This window comes from Zootoca vivipara, chromosome Z1, assembly GCF_965207765.1.
Source record: "Zootoca vivipara chromosome Z1, rZooViv2.hap1.1, whole genome shotgun sequence".
NCBI classification, from domain to species: Eukaryota; Metazoa; Chordata; class Lepidosauria; order Squamata; family Lacertidae; genus Zootoca; species Zootoca vivipara.
The window spans coordinates 72475021-72492865 of NC_142583.1; the positions used below are offsets into that span (position 1 = coordinate 72475021).

Here is a 17845-nt window from a genome sequence, read left to right on the forward strand (position 1 = left end):
GTGACTGTGTGGGTCCCAGTTCAGCTACTGACTGACTGACTGACTGACTGACTGACTGATTGATTGTGTGACTGCAGAAATGGATAAATGCTACCCATCCAAACAATGACTATCTTCAGTGCAGGTAAGAAATTTTTTAATTTTTATCATCTACAATACTGTTTTATTTATTTTTATAGTACAGTACATTGAACATTGCTTTCATTTTATAGATCAATGGTCTCGTTAGATAGTAAAATTCATGTTAAATTGCTGTTTTAGGAGGTGTTTTTAAAAGTCTGGAACGGATTAATCCGTTTTGCATTACTTTCAATGGGAAAGTGCGCCTAGGTTTTGGAATGCTTTGGTTTTGGAACGGACTTCTGGAACGGATTAAGTTTGAGAACCAAGGTACCACTGTACTGTATACTTATGCCAGATACTTTCACTCTAGGCTGTTAAAACAAGGAAGACCCGAGTTTCCCCATGGAACAATGTATGCATGCCTCTTTGCATTGTGGGAAATCCTCCATGGTTCCCTTAGCCCAGGCATAGGCAACCTTGGCTCTCCAGATGTTTTGGAACTACAACTCCCATGATCCCTAGCTAACAGGGCCAGTGGTCAGGGATCATGGGAGTTGTAGTTCCAAAACATCTGGGGAGCCAAGGTTGCCTATGCCTGCCTTAGCCTGAGACCATGTAGGCAGGTAGCCATCAGGGGAAGTTCCTGAATCTGCCATTGTTTGCTCATGTGGGCATCCTGATTGTCTTCATCAAATTCAAATGCTTTGTGTAAAACTGTCTGAAACCACGTGAAACTTGCTAAGTCCACTCACCTCTCTTGGTGAGGCGGCGTTGCTGGACAGAAGAGGCTTCACTGGGGGCCCAGCGGTGGAATTCAAATGACAGTGCCCTTCCTGATAGGTGGAGTGGGCATATGCGCCCGCCGCCTATCAGGAAGTGGATCTTAACCTGCACTCTGCATTGGTGAATGGGGATGCAGGCTGGGATGTGGGCGGAGCCAGGGCGGAGCCAAGGGAGCCAGCAGTGGGCTTCCCTTGGCTCCGCCCCTGCCCATTAGAGCAGCCCATACCTTGGGCACGGCCTGTTTGTTCCTGCGCTGGGTTTTCTCCCCATCCAACCCACCCAGGTCGAGTTGGAATTTGCCCAACAGGCTAACTGGCACTGACGTACCTCATAGCAATTTGTCACAACTGGTTGAGCATTGGGGCAATCTCTTGTTTTGGATGGAGGAGGGGAGGTTGTAGTCCCCTCCGGCCCCTCCAAACGCTGGGGTTTCCCGTGAAAGGGATCCAGGAGGAGTGGCCATGTCTGCGTGCCAGGGCTGAAGCCATTCCCCCAGACAGTGGTCCCTGCGGGGGTCACCCTATTAGCCTTAGGAACCCCCACCTGGATTGACCACGCGTCACTTCCGGCAGGCGGACCGGAAGTATTTCGATCGCCCCATGCCCAAGCCAAACCTCTTTCATCTTGATTCAATAAGGTTGTGGCCTGTTTTTACCCAAAACCCAGTCTGACTGGTCTCTTGTGTATATGGGTTGGGGTACGGGAAGTCCGACGCCTTGTCCTGCAAATCCTCAGGAATATCACACCTTCTCACCTGCCTGAGCCACTGTAACCCCACCTTATGTGTGACACATTTCTGACGTTTGCAAAAGGGGACGTCCTTCTCCATGGGGAAAGGCAAACTTTTTTAAAGAGTGTTTTTTTCTTGGCTCTGGGTTCTTCTTCACCTCCTGCCAAAGGGGGCGGGGGGGGGAACTCTGTTGCAACAGATAATAAAAATCAGCCTCTCTTCCACTGGATTTCTGCCTCAGCTCATTAATCTCCGACTGGTAGCGAACCTGGGGAGTGTTGGGCCATCGAAAAGCACACCCTTATTTTCTGGTAACAGTTTCTGTATATCTTTTAGGTCATGTGTGCCACACCTTGTGTTCTCTTCCATTCTTATGGCCGTACTCTCCACTTACCTGTCTGTATCTCATGGCAAATATTTTGTAGATTAATCAGACAATTCGATTTTCCAATATTTACATATTGGGGCGAGAATAATATTTCTACCAGAGCATTCCTTTGAGGGAGACGATTATATGCACAAAGATAGAAAGCTTCCTCATTGCCAACAATGGATGAATGGTTGTTAAAATTAACAGATTTAGCCGAGATGACAATATTGACAGAAAAAGGTCGTTGTTAACATTGACTAAATATTGGAAACCTCCCACAGACTATTTTTGTGAAAAAGAATGTGAAAAAGAATGTGAAATAATGACATTTGGATCTGGGTATTGAAGATAATGTTTATAGAAAGTGGTTTTGTTATTATTTATTTATTTATTTATTTATTTATTTATTTATTTATTTATTATTTATAGCAGATAGATGAAGAATTGGAAGTTCTTTAATCTCTGAACTGTATTTTTCCTATTGCCTCTTAAAAAACTCTTTTCAATCTCTTTTTCCTCCTCTCCCTTTTTTCCTTTTTTGTCATGTTTTTATCTTTCTTAGATTAATGTCGGACAAAAAGATATTTGAGATTAAGTTTTGTATTTCTCTTTATAAACTCTAATAACATTTAGTTTAAAAAGAAAATGGGGGAAGTTGTAACAGTAAGGGCCACACTTTTAATTGTGGGGGGGGGGGGTTTGCTGGTGCTGCGAACCCTTGAGCACCCCCAGAAAAAAGGTCTGATTTCCACTATTTGTTACACATGTGTGTCACAGCAAGCCTATCTTAAAATAGGCGTGCCAACCTACACGCAATGTGTTTTTTTTAAAAAAAAAAATGGAACACCATTCTTAAGACAAGCCTGCTATCTGCTGTTTTATTAACTGGGGCACTTTTTTAGTGTCTTAAATCTTTTTTCTTTCTTCCTTTTAATGCATGCATTAGGAAAGTCACAATCAGAACAGACTCTCCACCATGCACTTTCCTTTCTAAACCCGTTGATGCCTCTTCAGGAACAGTGGCAGGAGGTGAATTTGGTTCTGGGCACAGGCTACCCTGCAGTTGTCAGAAGGCTGTGATTTGGTTATTCCATGCCCTCCCCTCTCTTGGAAGAGATAACTGGCAGGTGCGATGAAAGAAATGAAAAGGCCTGTTTGCCAACCACAACAGAGCTGCCATCTTTAATCCAGGACACGAGTTTCCTTCCTTTAAGAGCTCTGCAGCTTCTCCCATCCCCAAGGATCTGCCTTGATAAGACAGCAGCCGTTATCAACTCTGCCCTGAAGGAAAATGGCAACCCATCCTAGACACCCATCACCTGGGACACAAATCCCTCTAACGAATTGATGATAGCAAACAACCTCTCAAACTCTCTTTGTTTCAGGGAGCACAAAGAACAAGGCTTGGATGGAATTTGATGTTTCTGTTCTTTCTGTGGCTAAGCAGACTTCTCCTGGAGTTGAACAATGAATGAAAACCATTCTGCCTTCAGTAAGGTATTGGCCCAGTTTTTTCCAACTTTATGGTTCTTCAATGTCTATGTTCTCCTTACACACCCATTTATGTAGTTTGTGGCAGTAGTCATCATTCCAGTTATATCCACCAGATGAAGGCACGATGGATGTGCAGTCTTTCTCCATTGCTCCATCATTTTCTGAGTAGCTGGGGTTGCCAAGAGACCAATACCTGGGGGCAAAAGGAGGAAAGTCTTCCATTGGACTCAAGAGACAGAGAGAAGCTAGGTCTACCAAAGCAGAAGAATGAGGAGGAGAAGGGGTGCTGGGGGGGGGGGTCCTATGGGGTAGAATGGGCTGTACCACTTTAGAACTTGAGCAAACTTTTGAAGACTCACTGTGCTTTAGTCCTGGATCCATCTGTCCATTTCCAGTTGCCTTCCTCGTTTTCATCTGTAAGGCCAATCCAGGTAGGATCACTGAGCTGAGAAGTGATGTAGTTCTGCAGGAGGAAGCAACAACCTCACATGATACAATGGCCAAACTCAGCTACTGAAGCATAAGTACCGTATTGGCCCGAATACAAGTCACACTTCTCCCCCTCCCCCAAATTCCGAACGTGAAAAGTTAAAGTGCGGCTTAAATTCGCGACCTTACTAGAACTGGCTTTTACGATATTGCTGCTGAAACAGACAGGGTAAAATGGAACGGGTGTGAGTGCCTGCAGAATTTTAAGGGAACGACTGATATTTGGGTATTGTCTCTCCCCCCACCGCCACCATGAATTTTAAAGGTGCGAGTTATATTTGCATGAGGCTTATATTCGGGCCAATACAGTATTGTGCATATTGGCAAAGCGATCTGAATTGCATAAATAACACACTTCAGGAGTCATCTCAAGCTCTCTTGCCAGAAACCTGTTCAATTTCACCCTACGTTAAGTGGGGACATGCTGGAGAATTTGCCTGACATTTTCTTGTGGTGACTCACTGCAAGAAATTTCAGTAGTGGTGGACAAGTGATTTCCACAAATGCCTATTTTTCATCTGCCAACTGAGAGTCCTCTCCTAAGTTGCCATGGAACTCCAAGGTTTTCGAGGACACAATTTGAAAGCCACTGCACAGAATACTGCATTAATTCTAACAATCACATCTGGCAACCAATATACCCCTTTGGTTTTACATAGTATGTATATGGGTAGATGAGTCTTAAAAGCCCAGGACACAAATTTTCACAGCCCTCTAGTGGCTACAGACCCTCCAAGTGTCCCTATGTTCCAGGGACGTCCCTGATTTAGAGAAGCTATCCTGGTTTCTGATTTGATCCCACAATGTCCCACCTTTCCCTGTTTTCATGGGAGAAATGTTGGAGGGCCTGGAGCTATTCAACTCTCAAGCATAGCTGCCAAGTTATCCCTTTTTTAAAGGGAAATTCCCTTATGCTGAATAGGCTTCCTCGCGAGAAAAGGGAAAACTTGGCAGCTATGGCTATACAGTGGTACCTCTTGTTACGAACTTAATTCATTCCTGAACCTGAAACTGTTCTGAACCTGAAACTGTTCTTAACCAGAGGTGTGCTTTCGCTAAAGGGGCCTCTTGCTGCTGCTGCAGCGGCACATGATTTCCGTTCTCATCCCGGGGCAAAGTTCTCAACTCGAGGTAACTCTTCCAGGTGAGCGGAGTTTGTAACCTGAAGCGTTTGTAACCTGAGGCATTTGTAACTCGAGGTACCACTGTATAGGGAATGTATTTAGTGTTAACTCTGGAAGTGTAAAAACGATTCGGACCAAACTAAGCCTCCTGCTGTATGTTTTGCTCTGGGAGGCTGAGTCTGGTCAAAATCGAGTATGCACATTTTAGCCTTTTAAGATTCATCTACTCCTGTACTCTCCGTAACCAAATGGGCTCCTTGGTTGCCAGATGTGAAATACATAAATCTGTCACAAGAAGAATGCTAATATTTGTATTTGGCCGAACCTCGCCTGAAAAAGCTGCATTTCTGCAATCAGTAGAATTATAGAGCAGAAGCCGGGACACGACAAATGAGATCTCTAAGGTGGCGTCTGCTTGTGTTTTGATTGTTGGAGCGGCCGGGAAAACATCCCAGTTTGTAAAAGAGGATTTATGGGGAGGACGGGCTGGACAGAAAATCCACACAGGAAGAGTGACTTTGTGTTAAATCCCGCTTGATATTTATCTCAGAAGCTGTGACAAGAGGAAGACAACGATAAGAAAGAACTGTTGGGAAAGATCGGGACTATAATGGAGTATAAGGATAAGAATTTGGAAATCGGACTAGAATGGCAGCAAGTATCGTTATCTAGAATCCCCAGATTTTGAAGCATGGGAAGTCAAAAAAATTATGATTTGGCATAATATTTGGTTTAATTGACATGTATTTGTATAATTTGGAATAATTGATATGATATGATTGGTTTGTAATTGGAAAATTTAATAAAAATTATTTTTTAGAAAAAAGAAAAGAAAAGAAAATACTTTGACTTTCCTGTTCTGGGTGCCTGCATGTTCCATCCTCCTCACACAGCCCTACAGCATCGCAAAGCGGCACGGGCCTGGCAGGGCAGCATGCTTGTTGCATCCACCACGGGCCGTGGGCAGGCAGGGGCACACCTCAGCTATGCCTCCTGGATGCGCATACCACCCTGGGGTGCGTATGTGCCCAGCGGCCGCTCAGGCACCCAGAGCGGCGCACATGCCATGCACCCGGGGGCAGGGCAATCCACCCACGGGGGTGGGCGATCTGCTGGGGGGATGCAATCATTGCTGCGGCGATTTGCCCGGGGGGGTTGTCACCCCCCAGGGATGACACATGGGGCAGACCGCCCCCACTGCCCCCACTGCCCCCACTTCATACGCCCCTGTGCCTGCCCACCCAAGGTGCCAACCAGTCACAGGACACCACTGAGTCTGGGCCTCTGTTTTTTTAACCTCTGGGGGTGTTCTGTTTTGTTTCTGGGCTTCTGGGGTGTGTGTGGTATATTGTATTTCTATAGATACATTTCCTTTTTTAATAGCTTCGTGCAGTAGTTTTTTTCTGAGGGGGACACATACCCCTAATCATTTTCTGAATCTAGGTTTGGCCTCATTGAGGGGCAGTGTTTCAATATGAGTAGGGAAAGGAGAGTACCCCTAAACATTTAGCATTCAAGCATCATAAGTAAAGCACTGTGTGGGTCTTGAAATATTTGCATGTGGAAGTAAGAAGAACAAGGGTGGACAGAACAATACAGGCACCAGACCGGAGGGAGCACTTTGAATCCCAAATATCAGGGGGTGGGGAGGGGGGGGAAAGAAACATATAAGACCTGTTCTTCGTCACTTAGGATGGAGGCCAAATGGGAGTCTCTGGTCAGGCAGAAGCTCTCAGCATCATGCCAGGTCTTTTCCTCGTTAGAAATGTAGTAGAAACTCTTCCCAAAAAAATCCCAGCCACCAGCAGTCTTCGGTTTACCTTTCTTGAAGAGGTCTTCTGTGAGGAAAAGAAAGGCTGTGAAATAGCCAGCTTTGAATTGAGTATATGCTGGAAGGGCTCTTGAAATCTTGGTTTATTCATTCATAGACTCATAGAATTGTAGAGTTGGAAGTAACACCAAGGGTCATCTAGTCCAACCCCCTGCAAGGCAGGAATCCATGACAGATGGCCCTCTAACCTATGCTTTAAAACACCCAAGGAAGAAGAGTCCACCACCTCCCAAGGGAGACTGTTCCACTTTCCAACAGCTCTTACTGTCAGAAAGTTCTTCCTAATGTTTAGTCAGAATCTCCTTTCTTGTAACTTGAAGCCCTGGGTTCGAGTCCTACCCTCCAGAGCAGGGGAAAGCAAGCATGCTCCCTCTTCCATGTGACAGCCCTTCAAATATTTGAAGGTGGCTATCGTATCTCCTCTCAGTCCATGGATAACACAGACACAATGAGATATGCTACTGGATAAGTGTTTCATGGTTATTGTATTTTTGTTTGGGTTTAAAAACTAATAAAAAATATTTGAGCAAGGGGTTTACATCCCTGCTCAGGCCTTAGGCATTCTGGGTTATCTGAGGTTATTCTCATATTCCTTTCTGTATACTTCATAGGGGATTTGTTGTAGGGATGAAATGGAGAATCTAATGCACGCTGTTCTGAGCTTCTTGGAGGAAGGAAAGAAGCCCAATGAGAATAAACATTATATCAATAGTGTTTCCATTGCAAAGGATCAAGTGAGTAGATTTTGATAAGCACTTCAGGGCTGTTTAGGGTTGAGGTTAGGGTGGATAATGGAACCCTCTGCATTGGAAGAGGTTCTGTAGGCCAGGAAGGATGCTGAGACTGGTGAAGGATTTCTGCCTGGTGCTCTTAGGAAAAGGCTTCTCAAACTGTGGGCCCACCAGTAGAACCTGGACCACTCTTAGGTGGACCTCACTACCACAGTCTGCCCAGTGCCTCCTCACTCACCTGCTCCACCCATTGTCTGGACCAAGCCAGCACCAACAGCTCCCTATACTCCCTGCGAAGGTGGCTGGGAGACAGAGATGTTCAAGGATGGAAAGAAGGGCTGAGACCCTCCCTGCCTGCAGACTGTCTAGCCAGAGTGGTGCATGCTCTAGTTATCTCCTGCTTGGACTACTGCAATGCGCTCTACGTGGGGCTACCTTTGAAGGTGACCCGGAAACTACAATTAATCCAGAATGCGGCAGCTAGACTGGTGACTGGGAGCGGCCTCCGAAGACACATAACACCGGTCTTGAAAGATCTACATTGGCTCCCAGTACGTTTCCGAGCACAGTTAAAAGTGTTGGTGCTGACCTTTAAAGCCCTAAATGGCCTCGGCCCGGTATACCTGAAGGAGCATCTCCACCCCCATCGTTCTGCCTGGACACTGAGGTCCAGCACCGAGGGCCTTCTGGCGGTTCCCTCATTGCAAGAAGCCAAGTTGCAGGGAACCAGGTGGAGGGTCTTCTCAGTAGTGGCAGTAGTACCCTGTAGTACCCTGTGGTACACCCTCCTATCAGATGTCAAAGAGAATAACAGCTACCACATTTTTAGAAGACATCTGAAGGCAGCCCTATTTAGGGAGGCTTTTAATGTTTAATACAGTAGATTACTGTATTTTATTTTTCTGTTGGAAGCTGCCCAGAGTGGCTGGGGAAACCCAGCCAGATGGGTGGGGTATAAATAATAATATTTTTTTATTATTATTATTATTATTATTATTATTATTATTATTAGGTCTACCTCATCGGAGGGGGAAAGGCCAGAGGAGGTGTTGAAGGAAATTAGCAAGTGAGCTGAAAGTAGGAGCTGCTGGTATTAATACAGTGGTACCTTGGTTTACAACCATAATCCGTTCCGGAGGTCCATTTGTAAACCAAAACAGGTTGTAACCCAAGGCGCGCTTTCGCCAATGGGGCCTCAAAAAAAAAATTGTCCGTAATCCCAAAAAAATGGGTTGTAATCTAAAAAGAGTTTGCAAACCGGGACACGTACTTCCGGGTTTGACGTGTTTGTAATCCCAAACGTATGCAAACCAGACTGTTCGTAAACCAAGGTACCACTGTAGTAGTAAACGGGATAGAGAGAAATGAGCTAAGAGAAGGAAGCTGTTACCGGAGGACAAAGTGAAAGTGAAAGGACCAGGAAGGAAGAATGAAACAAACTGGCAGTACGGGGTGGATGGGAGTAAGGTACCATTTAAGGGTGAAAGAGTAGGAGAAGTTACCCAGAGTTTGGATCTCCTGGGATGAAGGTTAGCGGAGACTGCTCTGTCTTTGTGACATATAGTTTTATTTACACATATATACAACCTGAGCACGAGGCTGGGGGGCTTGCAGCATTAGTACTAACACGGCTCAGCCTCTACAGCGTGAGACTCTTACTCTCAGGGTTGTGGGTTCAAGCCCCACATTGGGCAAAAGATTCCTACATTGCAGGGGGTTGGACTAGACAACCCTGATGGTTCCCTTCCAGCTCTACAATTCTATTGCTCTAGTGCAAAATCTCTTGCAGAAGCTTCTCTAGCTTCTAGTCTGCTTTCTTTTCAGCCACACACACTACGCTCCTGTTGTTCTCTCCACCTGACAGTTGGGGAGGAGGAAACCCACCCATTAATTGGGGGGGCACTATCACTTAGTTGTAGCTCTGGCAGCAAAGCCCATTGTTTTGGGATGCTGATAAGGACACTTAAGTGACCCGTTCAACAAACTCATCTTGTCATATTCTAACCTCACTGGCTGCAACACCCCAAGTATCATCTTGGTTTCTCATTCTTATTCTTGGTTTCTTATTCTTCCAGTAAGTTTCTTCATCTCTGCATAGTCCAGTAGTTTCTGTTGCCATTCCTCTTTAGTCAGAACATTTTCTTCTTTCCTTCTTTGGGCAAATATCATCCAAGCAGCCGTGGTTGCATACATAAATACATTTTTATATTATTTAGGTAACACAAAGCTACCAACGTGAGTCTGACCAAACTGTGGGAGGCAATGGAAGACAGGAGTGCCTGGTGCGCTCTGGTCCATGGGGTCACGAAGAGTCGGACACGACTAAACGACTAAGCAACAACAACAACAACAGTCCCATAATCCCCAAAAGTAAGGCCTCTGGTTTCTTAATAAAAGTTTTCTTTTTCAATTCATTCGTATTTAGACATTTAGATACTTACTGTACTTTCCTTTCCGTGCTTGGAAGGTCTTTTCCGATTGTTCTATTTTTGCTGGCAACTTTGCCACTTCTTCAGCTAAAGCTATGGCTAAAAACATTCTTAGAGTTAGGAGTTTAGGATTTGCTATCACCAACCTATATACACAGATGCATTTGCTAGTGTATTTAAAGATCCTGTCTTGCTATCTCACAATGTAGGGGGCCCAAGGGAGTCAACAAGTCAGGTATAAAACAAAACACCATAATTTTTTTCCTGGAAAAACAACAACAATGCACAACACTCCCCCCTCCTCATAAAAGTTGCTACAGGGGATGTGGGTGGCACTGTGGGTTAAACCGCTGAGCTTAGGGCTTGCCGATCAGAAGGTTGGTGGTTCAAATCCCCGCAACGGGGTGAGCTCCCGTTGCTCGGCCCCAGCTCCTGCCAACCTAGCAGTTCGAAAGCATGTCAAAGTGCAAGTAGATAAATAGGTACCGCTACAGCAGAAAGGTAAACGGTGTTTCCGTGCGCTGCTCTGGTTCGCCAGAAGCGGCTTTGTCATGCTGGCCACATGACCTGGAAGCTGTACGCCGGCTCCCTTGGCCAAGAACGTGAGATGAGCGCCGCAACCCCAGAGTCGGTCACGACTGGACCTGATGGTCAGGGGTTCCTTTACCTTTACCTAAGTTGCTACTGGACAATTTTTTTTAAAAAAAATATTTATTTCAACTGCATCAGACCAACATGGCTACCTACCTGAACCATTAAGTGCTGAAAGCAATGTCTACAACAGCAAGAAAACAGCAAGAAAATTATCATAGAAGCCAGAATGAATATTAGCTAAGGGGAGCAAGCAAGTTGTTCTTTTCTTCTTTAAATTACAAACTTTATGGAATTTAAAAAAAAAAAATCTTTAAACAATTACCAAGCATAAAGTGCTGCCTTCCAGGATGAATGCAGGTGTTAAGCCTTGGCCCACATCTCACCATGGGAAATCTTTTATATTACTGATTAAACTCACACCCACATTGTCCACTTCAATTTCAAGTGCTGATAATTTCTCCAAGTGGCTTCTGTGACTGAGATGGGAGGGAGAGTACTGTATTATTGTTATAAACGATATAAATTGAGACCATAGGGAGCCAAACCCATCTTTCTATGTTATTCCTTTTATCAACCTCTGATGGTGAGTTCAGCATCCCATAACTGTTATATTTCACACATTTGCCTGGAGTCCAGCGGCAGTTTGACCCATCTTTTAGATTTAGGGGAGCTAGTCTCCCTGCTTATTTAACTTATATGCAGAATTCATCATGCGAAAGGCTGGACTAGATGAATCCCAAGCCGGAAATAAGATTGCCGGAAGAAATATCAACAACCTCAGATATGCAGATGACACAACCTTGATGGCAGAAAGTGAGGAGGAATTAAAGAACCTTTTAATGAGGGTGAAAGAGGAGAGCGCAAAATATGGTCTGAAGCTCAACATCAAAAAAACTAAGATCATGGCCACTGGTCCCATCACCTCCTGGCAAATAGAAGGGGAAGAAATGGAGGCAGTGAGAGATTTTACTTTTCTTGGGCTCCTTGATCACTGCAGATGGTGACAGCAGTCACGAAATGAAAAGACGCCTGCTTCTTGGGAGAAAAGCAATGACAAACCTAGACAGCATCTTAAAAAGCAGATACATCACCTTGCCGACAAAGGTCCGTATAGTTAAAGCTATGGGTTTCCCAGTAGTGATGTATGGAAGTGAGAGCTGGACCATGAAGAAGGCTGATCACCGAAGAATGGATGCTTTTGAATTATGGTGCTGGAGGAGACTCTTGAGAGTCCCATGGACTGCAAGAAGATCAAACCTATCCATTCTGAAGGAAATCAGCCCTGAGTGCTCACTGGAAGGACAGATCGTGAAGCTGAGGCTCCAATACTTTGGCCACCTCATGAGAAGACTTCCTGGAAAAGACCCTGATGTTGGGAAAGATTGAGGGCACTAGGAGAAGGGGCCGACAGAGGACGAGATGGTTGGACAGTGTTCTCGAAGCTACGAACATGAGTTTGACCAAACTGCAGGAGGCAGTGGAAGACAGGAGTGCCTGGCGTGCTCTGGTCCATGGGGTCACGAAGAGTCGGACACGATTAAACGACTAAACAACAACAAGTCTCAAACATTTATTGGGGGAGACCTAGGCCTCTTCTTCTTTCCCCCCTGACTTCAAGCTTTTCAAGATGGAGGGGGAGGGAACAACTGTAGTCACCTGCAATTCCTGCGCAATGTTCATTGTCAAATTTCATTGTCCAGAAAGTGGGAGAAGCAACAAGAGGATCAGCCATTTTAGATCTGGTCCTAACCAATAGTGATGACCGGGTTAGTGGGGTAGAAGTTGCAGGATCATTAGGTGGGAGTGATCATGCTCTTCTGAAGTTTATTATTCAGCGGAAAGGAGCAATCAAGCATACTAAGACTGGCTATCTAAAGAACTTTTAACTGAGTTAAGATTTAAAAGGGATATGTACAAAACATGGAAAAAGGGGGAAATCACCAGAGAGGAATTCAAACAAATAGCCAGCACGTGTAGAGACAAAGTCAGAAAAGCTAAAGCACAGAATGAACTCAGGCTTGCTAGAGAGGTTAAAAGCAACAAAAAGGGCTTTTATGGGTATGTCTGTAGCAAAAGGAAGAACAAGGAAACAGTGGGGTCACTTAGAGGAGAAGATGGTGAAATGCGAACAGGGGACAGAGAAAGGGCAGAACTCCTCAATACCTTCTTTGCCTCAGTCTTCTCCAAAAAAGAAAACAATGCCCGACCTGAAGAATATGGAGCAGATGATTCAGCAGGGGAAACAGAGCCCAGAAAAAGTAAGGAGGTAGTACAAGAACACTTGGCTAGTTTAGATGTATTCAAGTCTCCAGGACCAGATGAACTACATCCAAGAGTATTAAAAGAACTGGCAGAGGTGATTTCAGAACCACTGGCAATAATCTTTGAAAATTCCTGGAGAACAGGCGAAGTCCCAGCAGACTGAAGGAGGGCAAATGTTGTCCCTATTTTCAAAAAGGGGGAAAGAGAGGACCCAAACAATTACCGCCCAGTCAGCCTGACATCAATACCAGGAAAGATTCTAGAGCTGATCATTAAGCAAACGGTCTGTGAGCACCTAGAAAGAAACTCTGTGATCACTAAAATTCAGCATGGGTTTCTTAAAAATAGGTCATGCCAGACTAATCTGATCTCATTTTTTGACAGAATTACAAGCCTGGTAGATGAAGGGAACGCTGTGGATGTAGCCTATCTTGATTTCAGCAAGGCCTTTGACAAGGTGCCCCATGATATTCTTGTAAAGAAGCTGGTAAAATGCGGGCTAGACAATGCTACCATTCAGTGGATTTGTAACTGGCTGACTGACCGAACCCAAAGGGTGCTCATCAATGGCTCCTCCTCATCCTGGAGAGTAGTGACTAGTGGGGTGCCACAGGGTTCTGTCTTGGGCCCAGTCTTATTCAACATCTTTATCAATGACTTGGATGATGGGCTTGATGGGCTTGATATTGTTTTCTTTTGACAGCAGGGCTAACATGGGATCGGGTACAAGATGTTGCCCCTTAAGGATGACAATGAAAAAATTTGGATCCAGAAATCTTTAAGCAGTGGACAGTCTCAGCACAATGTGGAGGATTGTGCCTTTAAGATTACATCCCCTCCACCTTCAGAAGATTCTTCCATTTTCTTTTCTTTTCTTCTGAGATTTAAAAAATGGATAGCTATTTTTAAACCAATGAGAAATGAACCAGTCTTTCTGTTCCACTTACGAGACGTGTGAGAAATCTTTGGATTCCTGAGCCCATCTGCCATATTGGCTCTCAGTTTTTTCATTGGTGTTAGAAGCGGGTTTTCAGAATCCATGATCAACCGGATATCTAAAGTTGTTGAAACAAGGGAGGGTGCTTAGATTTGCAGCTGCCTAATATCTACTTACTTATTAATGATTAGTATTTTGAAGCCCGTTAAAATAACGGGTGCTGGAGCAGACCTGTTGCTCTAGCAACCTCGGGGACATTCGTAGAGGCATATTTGGGGCCTGATCCGGAGGCTAGGGGTTTCCCCGCTGCCCCGATTCTGGTGCTCACGATCCCCGCATCACACGCCACCCAAAGCCTCCCCCTCTTTGCGACGCATTGGCTCCCTCCCTTCCCCGTCAGTGCAGAAGCTCCGCCTTGGGAGCCCAAATGCCAAGGCTGCTCCTCCCTTCCCACGTGTGCTGCCGGCGGAAGGGAAGCAGCGCCCGCACGCCCGAGTCGCGTGGAAGCGCGGCCGGGGGCCCGTGTAGGAGTGGCACCGCTGCTTATGGAGTGCGCCCATTTGTGGAGCCGGCAGCTGCGGTCCGTCACACTGCGCGTGTTTGCCTTGGGGATCTGCTGCTCCCCGTCTCCCTCCCACCCCTGCGGTAAACCCCGTTTAGAACCAGCCAATAGCGAATAGTGGGAGGAGCATAGAGGGGGGAAGGGAAAGAAAGCAGCCTCCTCCTCCTCGCACTTTAGCGCAAGTGAGGCGCTGTCCAGCCGGGAGCGGCAGTTGGCGGCCGCAGGGAAACGGTAGGCAGAGGGGGAGGAGTGTGCGCGTGTGCATCCAGTCCCTGTGTCCGTGGGGCACATGCGCAGTTGTGCAAACCCAGGGACACAGGGACTGGACGCAGAGACACTTGGACTTTATTATATAGGATGTCTGTATGCTTCCCCATGACAAAATTCTCAGGGTGGCTTATAAAAAATAATAATGAAGCAATCTCAATAAAGCAACAATCAAAAGCAATATACACACAGTTCCCTCACCAGTATGCTCCCACTGCGGGGTGCTCGCCTCCCCAAGGACACATGCTGAGATGGAGGCCCTAGGGAAAGACTGGCACAAGCTGGGGAAAGTCTGGACTCTGGCCGGTGGAAGTTCCACCCAGGGACAGGTGTGCATTCACCAGCCACGAGGAGAAGGAGGCACCGTCACAGCCCCGAAGACCTGGCCTGGGTGCAGCTCACCTCCCCATGGCTGCAGAAGGCAGCAGCCACACAACCTCGGTGAGGGAGCCAGGTTGCGCCCCCTCAGAATTCTGCACCTCTCTCCACCCCACACTACGCCACTGTGTTTTCGCAAGGTGTCTCAAAGAAGGTGGTACCTGCCTAATATTAATAGGCGAGGAGTTCCCAAGTTCAGGTGCCACCACAATGCTAAACGAGTGGCTTCTTACAAATGCGAAAGGGACACCGTGTGGCATTTGGAAAAGTGTGCGTTCTGAAGATGGAAGTAAACTGGGGTCGGCACGTACAGAGTGAAGCAATGCCTCAGGTAAACTGGTCCATGTTTTTTGTGCGTGCCAAACACAGGCTGGTTTGTTTCATCCTCCTGCGGCAACTCTAGCGTGTGGCAAGAGGAAGCAGGCAGGGCAGCTGCTTCAACAGAGGTTGTGCAACAGCAGCTCGAGCTGGACTTACAGAGAATGAGCATAGTGAAGAAGCTGATGATGCAGATGGTTCCAAAGGTTGAATAGAATGTCCATTTGAGCTTCCCGGGAGGTGGTTTTGCTGGCTCCGGTGGCTTTTCTGGTGCTGCTGCTGCAGGTTTCTTTGGGGCCATGGCTAGAGAGACAAGCAGAAAGAGAATAGATTAAGAGTCAAAGTCACCATCAAGCCGCCTCTAACGCATAGGCGCCATCTATGCAGGGCCAAGGGGGCTCAGGCACCCGGAAAGTTCTACATCCCAGGGCACGCACGTTGCAGGGGGCAAGGCGGCACAGCTGCTCTAACTTTTGCCCATTCGGGAATTTTGTCACGGTACCAAAGACCCAACAAGCAGTAGGAAGCCGCAGCCAGTTGCAGCTGTTATGCATAGCTGAGGGAGCATCTGATTCTGGGGGTCGGGACAGGTCTCTTTGGGTGCAAAGTGTGGGATGTGATCTATGAGAGGCAGTCAAGTACAACATTCCTTGTAATGCTAGAGAAGACATGCGAGGGAATGTTTGGTCCAGCCAGTCAAAACTTCCTGTTCCTCCTGGCTGTGGCATCCTTCCTTTGCTTGTGACTAAAGGTGGGTGTGACCTTACCTGTCCAGTTAACAAAAGGACAAGTCATGCCGCAGCACACCTCCCTCTTTTTGACTTCCTTCTTCATTTGACCAGCTTCTAGCTAGGACTACTCTGCTAGCACTGGGATTATTCCCCCATATGGGGGTAGATCCACATGTACATATTTGTAACTAAGTCTGCCTTCAGGAATCCAACTGTGAACTGATGTGAGTAAACTTCTTTTATTGACTTTAAATAAGATTGTTGCATCTTTATTCTTTTAAGAGGGATTCAAGGGAACTTACCAGGAATGTACAATTCAATCTGAGACAGGTTGGATTGTATAATAGTGAGAGGCTTACATGAGCCTGCAACCAGCTATCTGCTGTGTATAAAAAAGGGAATGTAACTATGCTACATAAAGGAACTTGTTAGGAAGGATATTAATAAACAATATATCCTCTCCTGCCACCCTGAACATTCCCACACAAAGAGGGAGATTCAGAGGGAGCAGGTCTTAGGAGGAGACTCAGAACCATCTTCAAAGCTCAAAAAGAGCAGTTGCTTTTAAACATTTTGTAAGTTCTCAGATAAAACGGTTCATTAGCCCCATACTTACTAAGTTTTGGGGGAAAGTGCTGGACTAAGCAACTGTTTAAGATTTTCAGAAGGGAATATTCGTTTGAACGATATGCCTATTGTATGGAAAGCTACCGTGGGACAGGGAAAATAGATTTTACGTGCCCTAATAGTGGCTAAGAGACTGATACTAATGAAGAATAGAGATATAATTCCCCTTAATCAATGGCTTGATGACATGACAATATTTGCAATGTTAAGAATGGATTGCTTATGGACGCAGACTTTCTTTGGAGAAATATGATATTTGGAATGACCATACATAATATATTCAGTTCTTGATAAAGAAATTTGTATTAGGATAGTAAGACTATATACATTTGTATGCTAATGTATGGAAATATAGCTGAGTATTTTTATTTTTATTTTATTTTCATTGATGCTTTTCTTCTTCTTCTTTTCACCACCTTTTAATAAATGAAATTCTTCTAAGAAAATATCAATAAAAAAGATAAAACTGTTCGTTCTGGGAAGAGCAAGAAGCAAATAATTTAAGCTCTGTCAATAGGATTACCTATGTAAATCGTATACCCTGCTGCAGCAATGGGGGCCTAAAAATGCAACAAGAGCCTGCTGGATCAGGCCAATGGCCCCTCCATTTCAGCATCCTGTTCTCACCATGGCCAAACAGCCGGATGCGGCCCAATTGCCTTCTCAATGCAGCCCACGGACGGTCCAGGAATCAGCATGTTTTTACATGAGTAGAATGTGTCCTTTTATTTAAAATGTATCTCTGAGTTATTTGTGGGGCATAGGAATTCTTTCATCCATATATATATATATATAGTCCGGCCCACCACATGGTCTGAGGGTAGGAGTCCTTTAATTGCCCTGCTCTCTTTTGAGTCTGGAAACCTTAAAGAGAAACCAGCAGAATACCCTTTGTTTAATTTCCAAGCAAAGGGTCTGCTGGTTTCTCTTTAAGGTTTCCAGACTCAAAAGAGAGCAGGGCAATTAAAGGCACAGAAGTCCTGTCCTCTATTGAGTCTGGCAACCCTATCTGAGGGACGGTGGACCGGCCTACAGCTGAAAAAGGTTGCTGGCCCCGGCCCTAGTGCATATCAACTTGTTTTCACTGAATTACATTTGCCATTTTACCACCCATTCACTCGATTG

At 45.6% G+C, this 17845-nt stretch overlaps 1 protein-coding gene across 1 annotated transcript; it reads right to left on the reverse strand.

Moving 5' to 3' along the window:
- Positions 1 to 3339: 3339 nt before the first annotated feature.
- LOC118079493 (uncharacterized) lies at positions 3340 to 15663 on the reverse strand. The gene is made up of 6 exons (XM_060279113.2): positions 15522 to 15663; positions 13848 to 13955; positions 10057 to 10143; positions 6728 to 6891; positions 3800 to 3903; positions 3340 to 3633 (listed from the first exon to the last, which is right to left on the reverse strand). Exons 1-6 carry the CDS (start codon positions 15661 to 15663, stop codon positions 3468 to 3470), a joined length of 771 nt encoding a protein of 256 aa, XP_060135096.2. The 3' UTR covers positions 3340 to 3467.
- Positions 15664 to 17845: the final 2182 nt, after the last annotated feature.

Bases quoted from the DNA above. Each gene is read 5' to 3' on its own strand.
- LOC118079493 (XM_060279113.2), bottom strand. From the start codon at position 15,663: ATGGCCCCAAAGAAACCTGCAGCAGCAGCACCAGAAAAGCCACCGGAG. The intron at 3,904-6,727 runs GTCTTATATGTT...TTCCTCCTGCAG, and splicing joins TCCTAAGTGACGAAGAACAG to AACTACATCACTTCTCAGCT. The intron at 3,634-3,799 runs GTGAGTCTTCAA...TTTTGCCCCCAG, and splicing joins GGATCCAGGACTAAAGCACA to GTATTGGTCTCTTGGCAACC.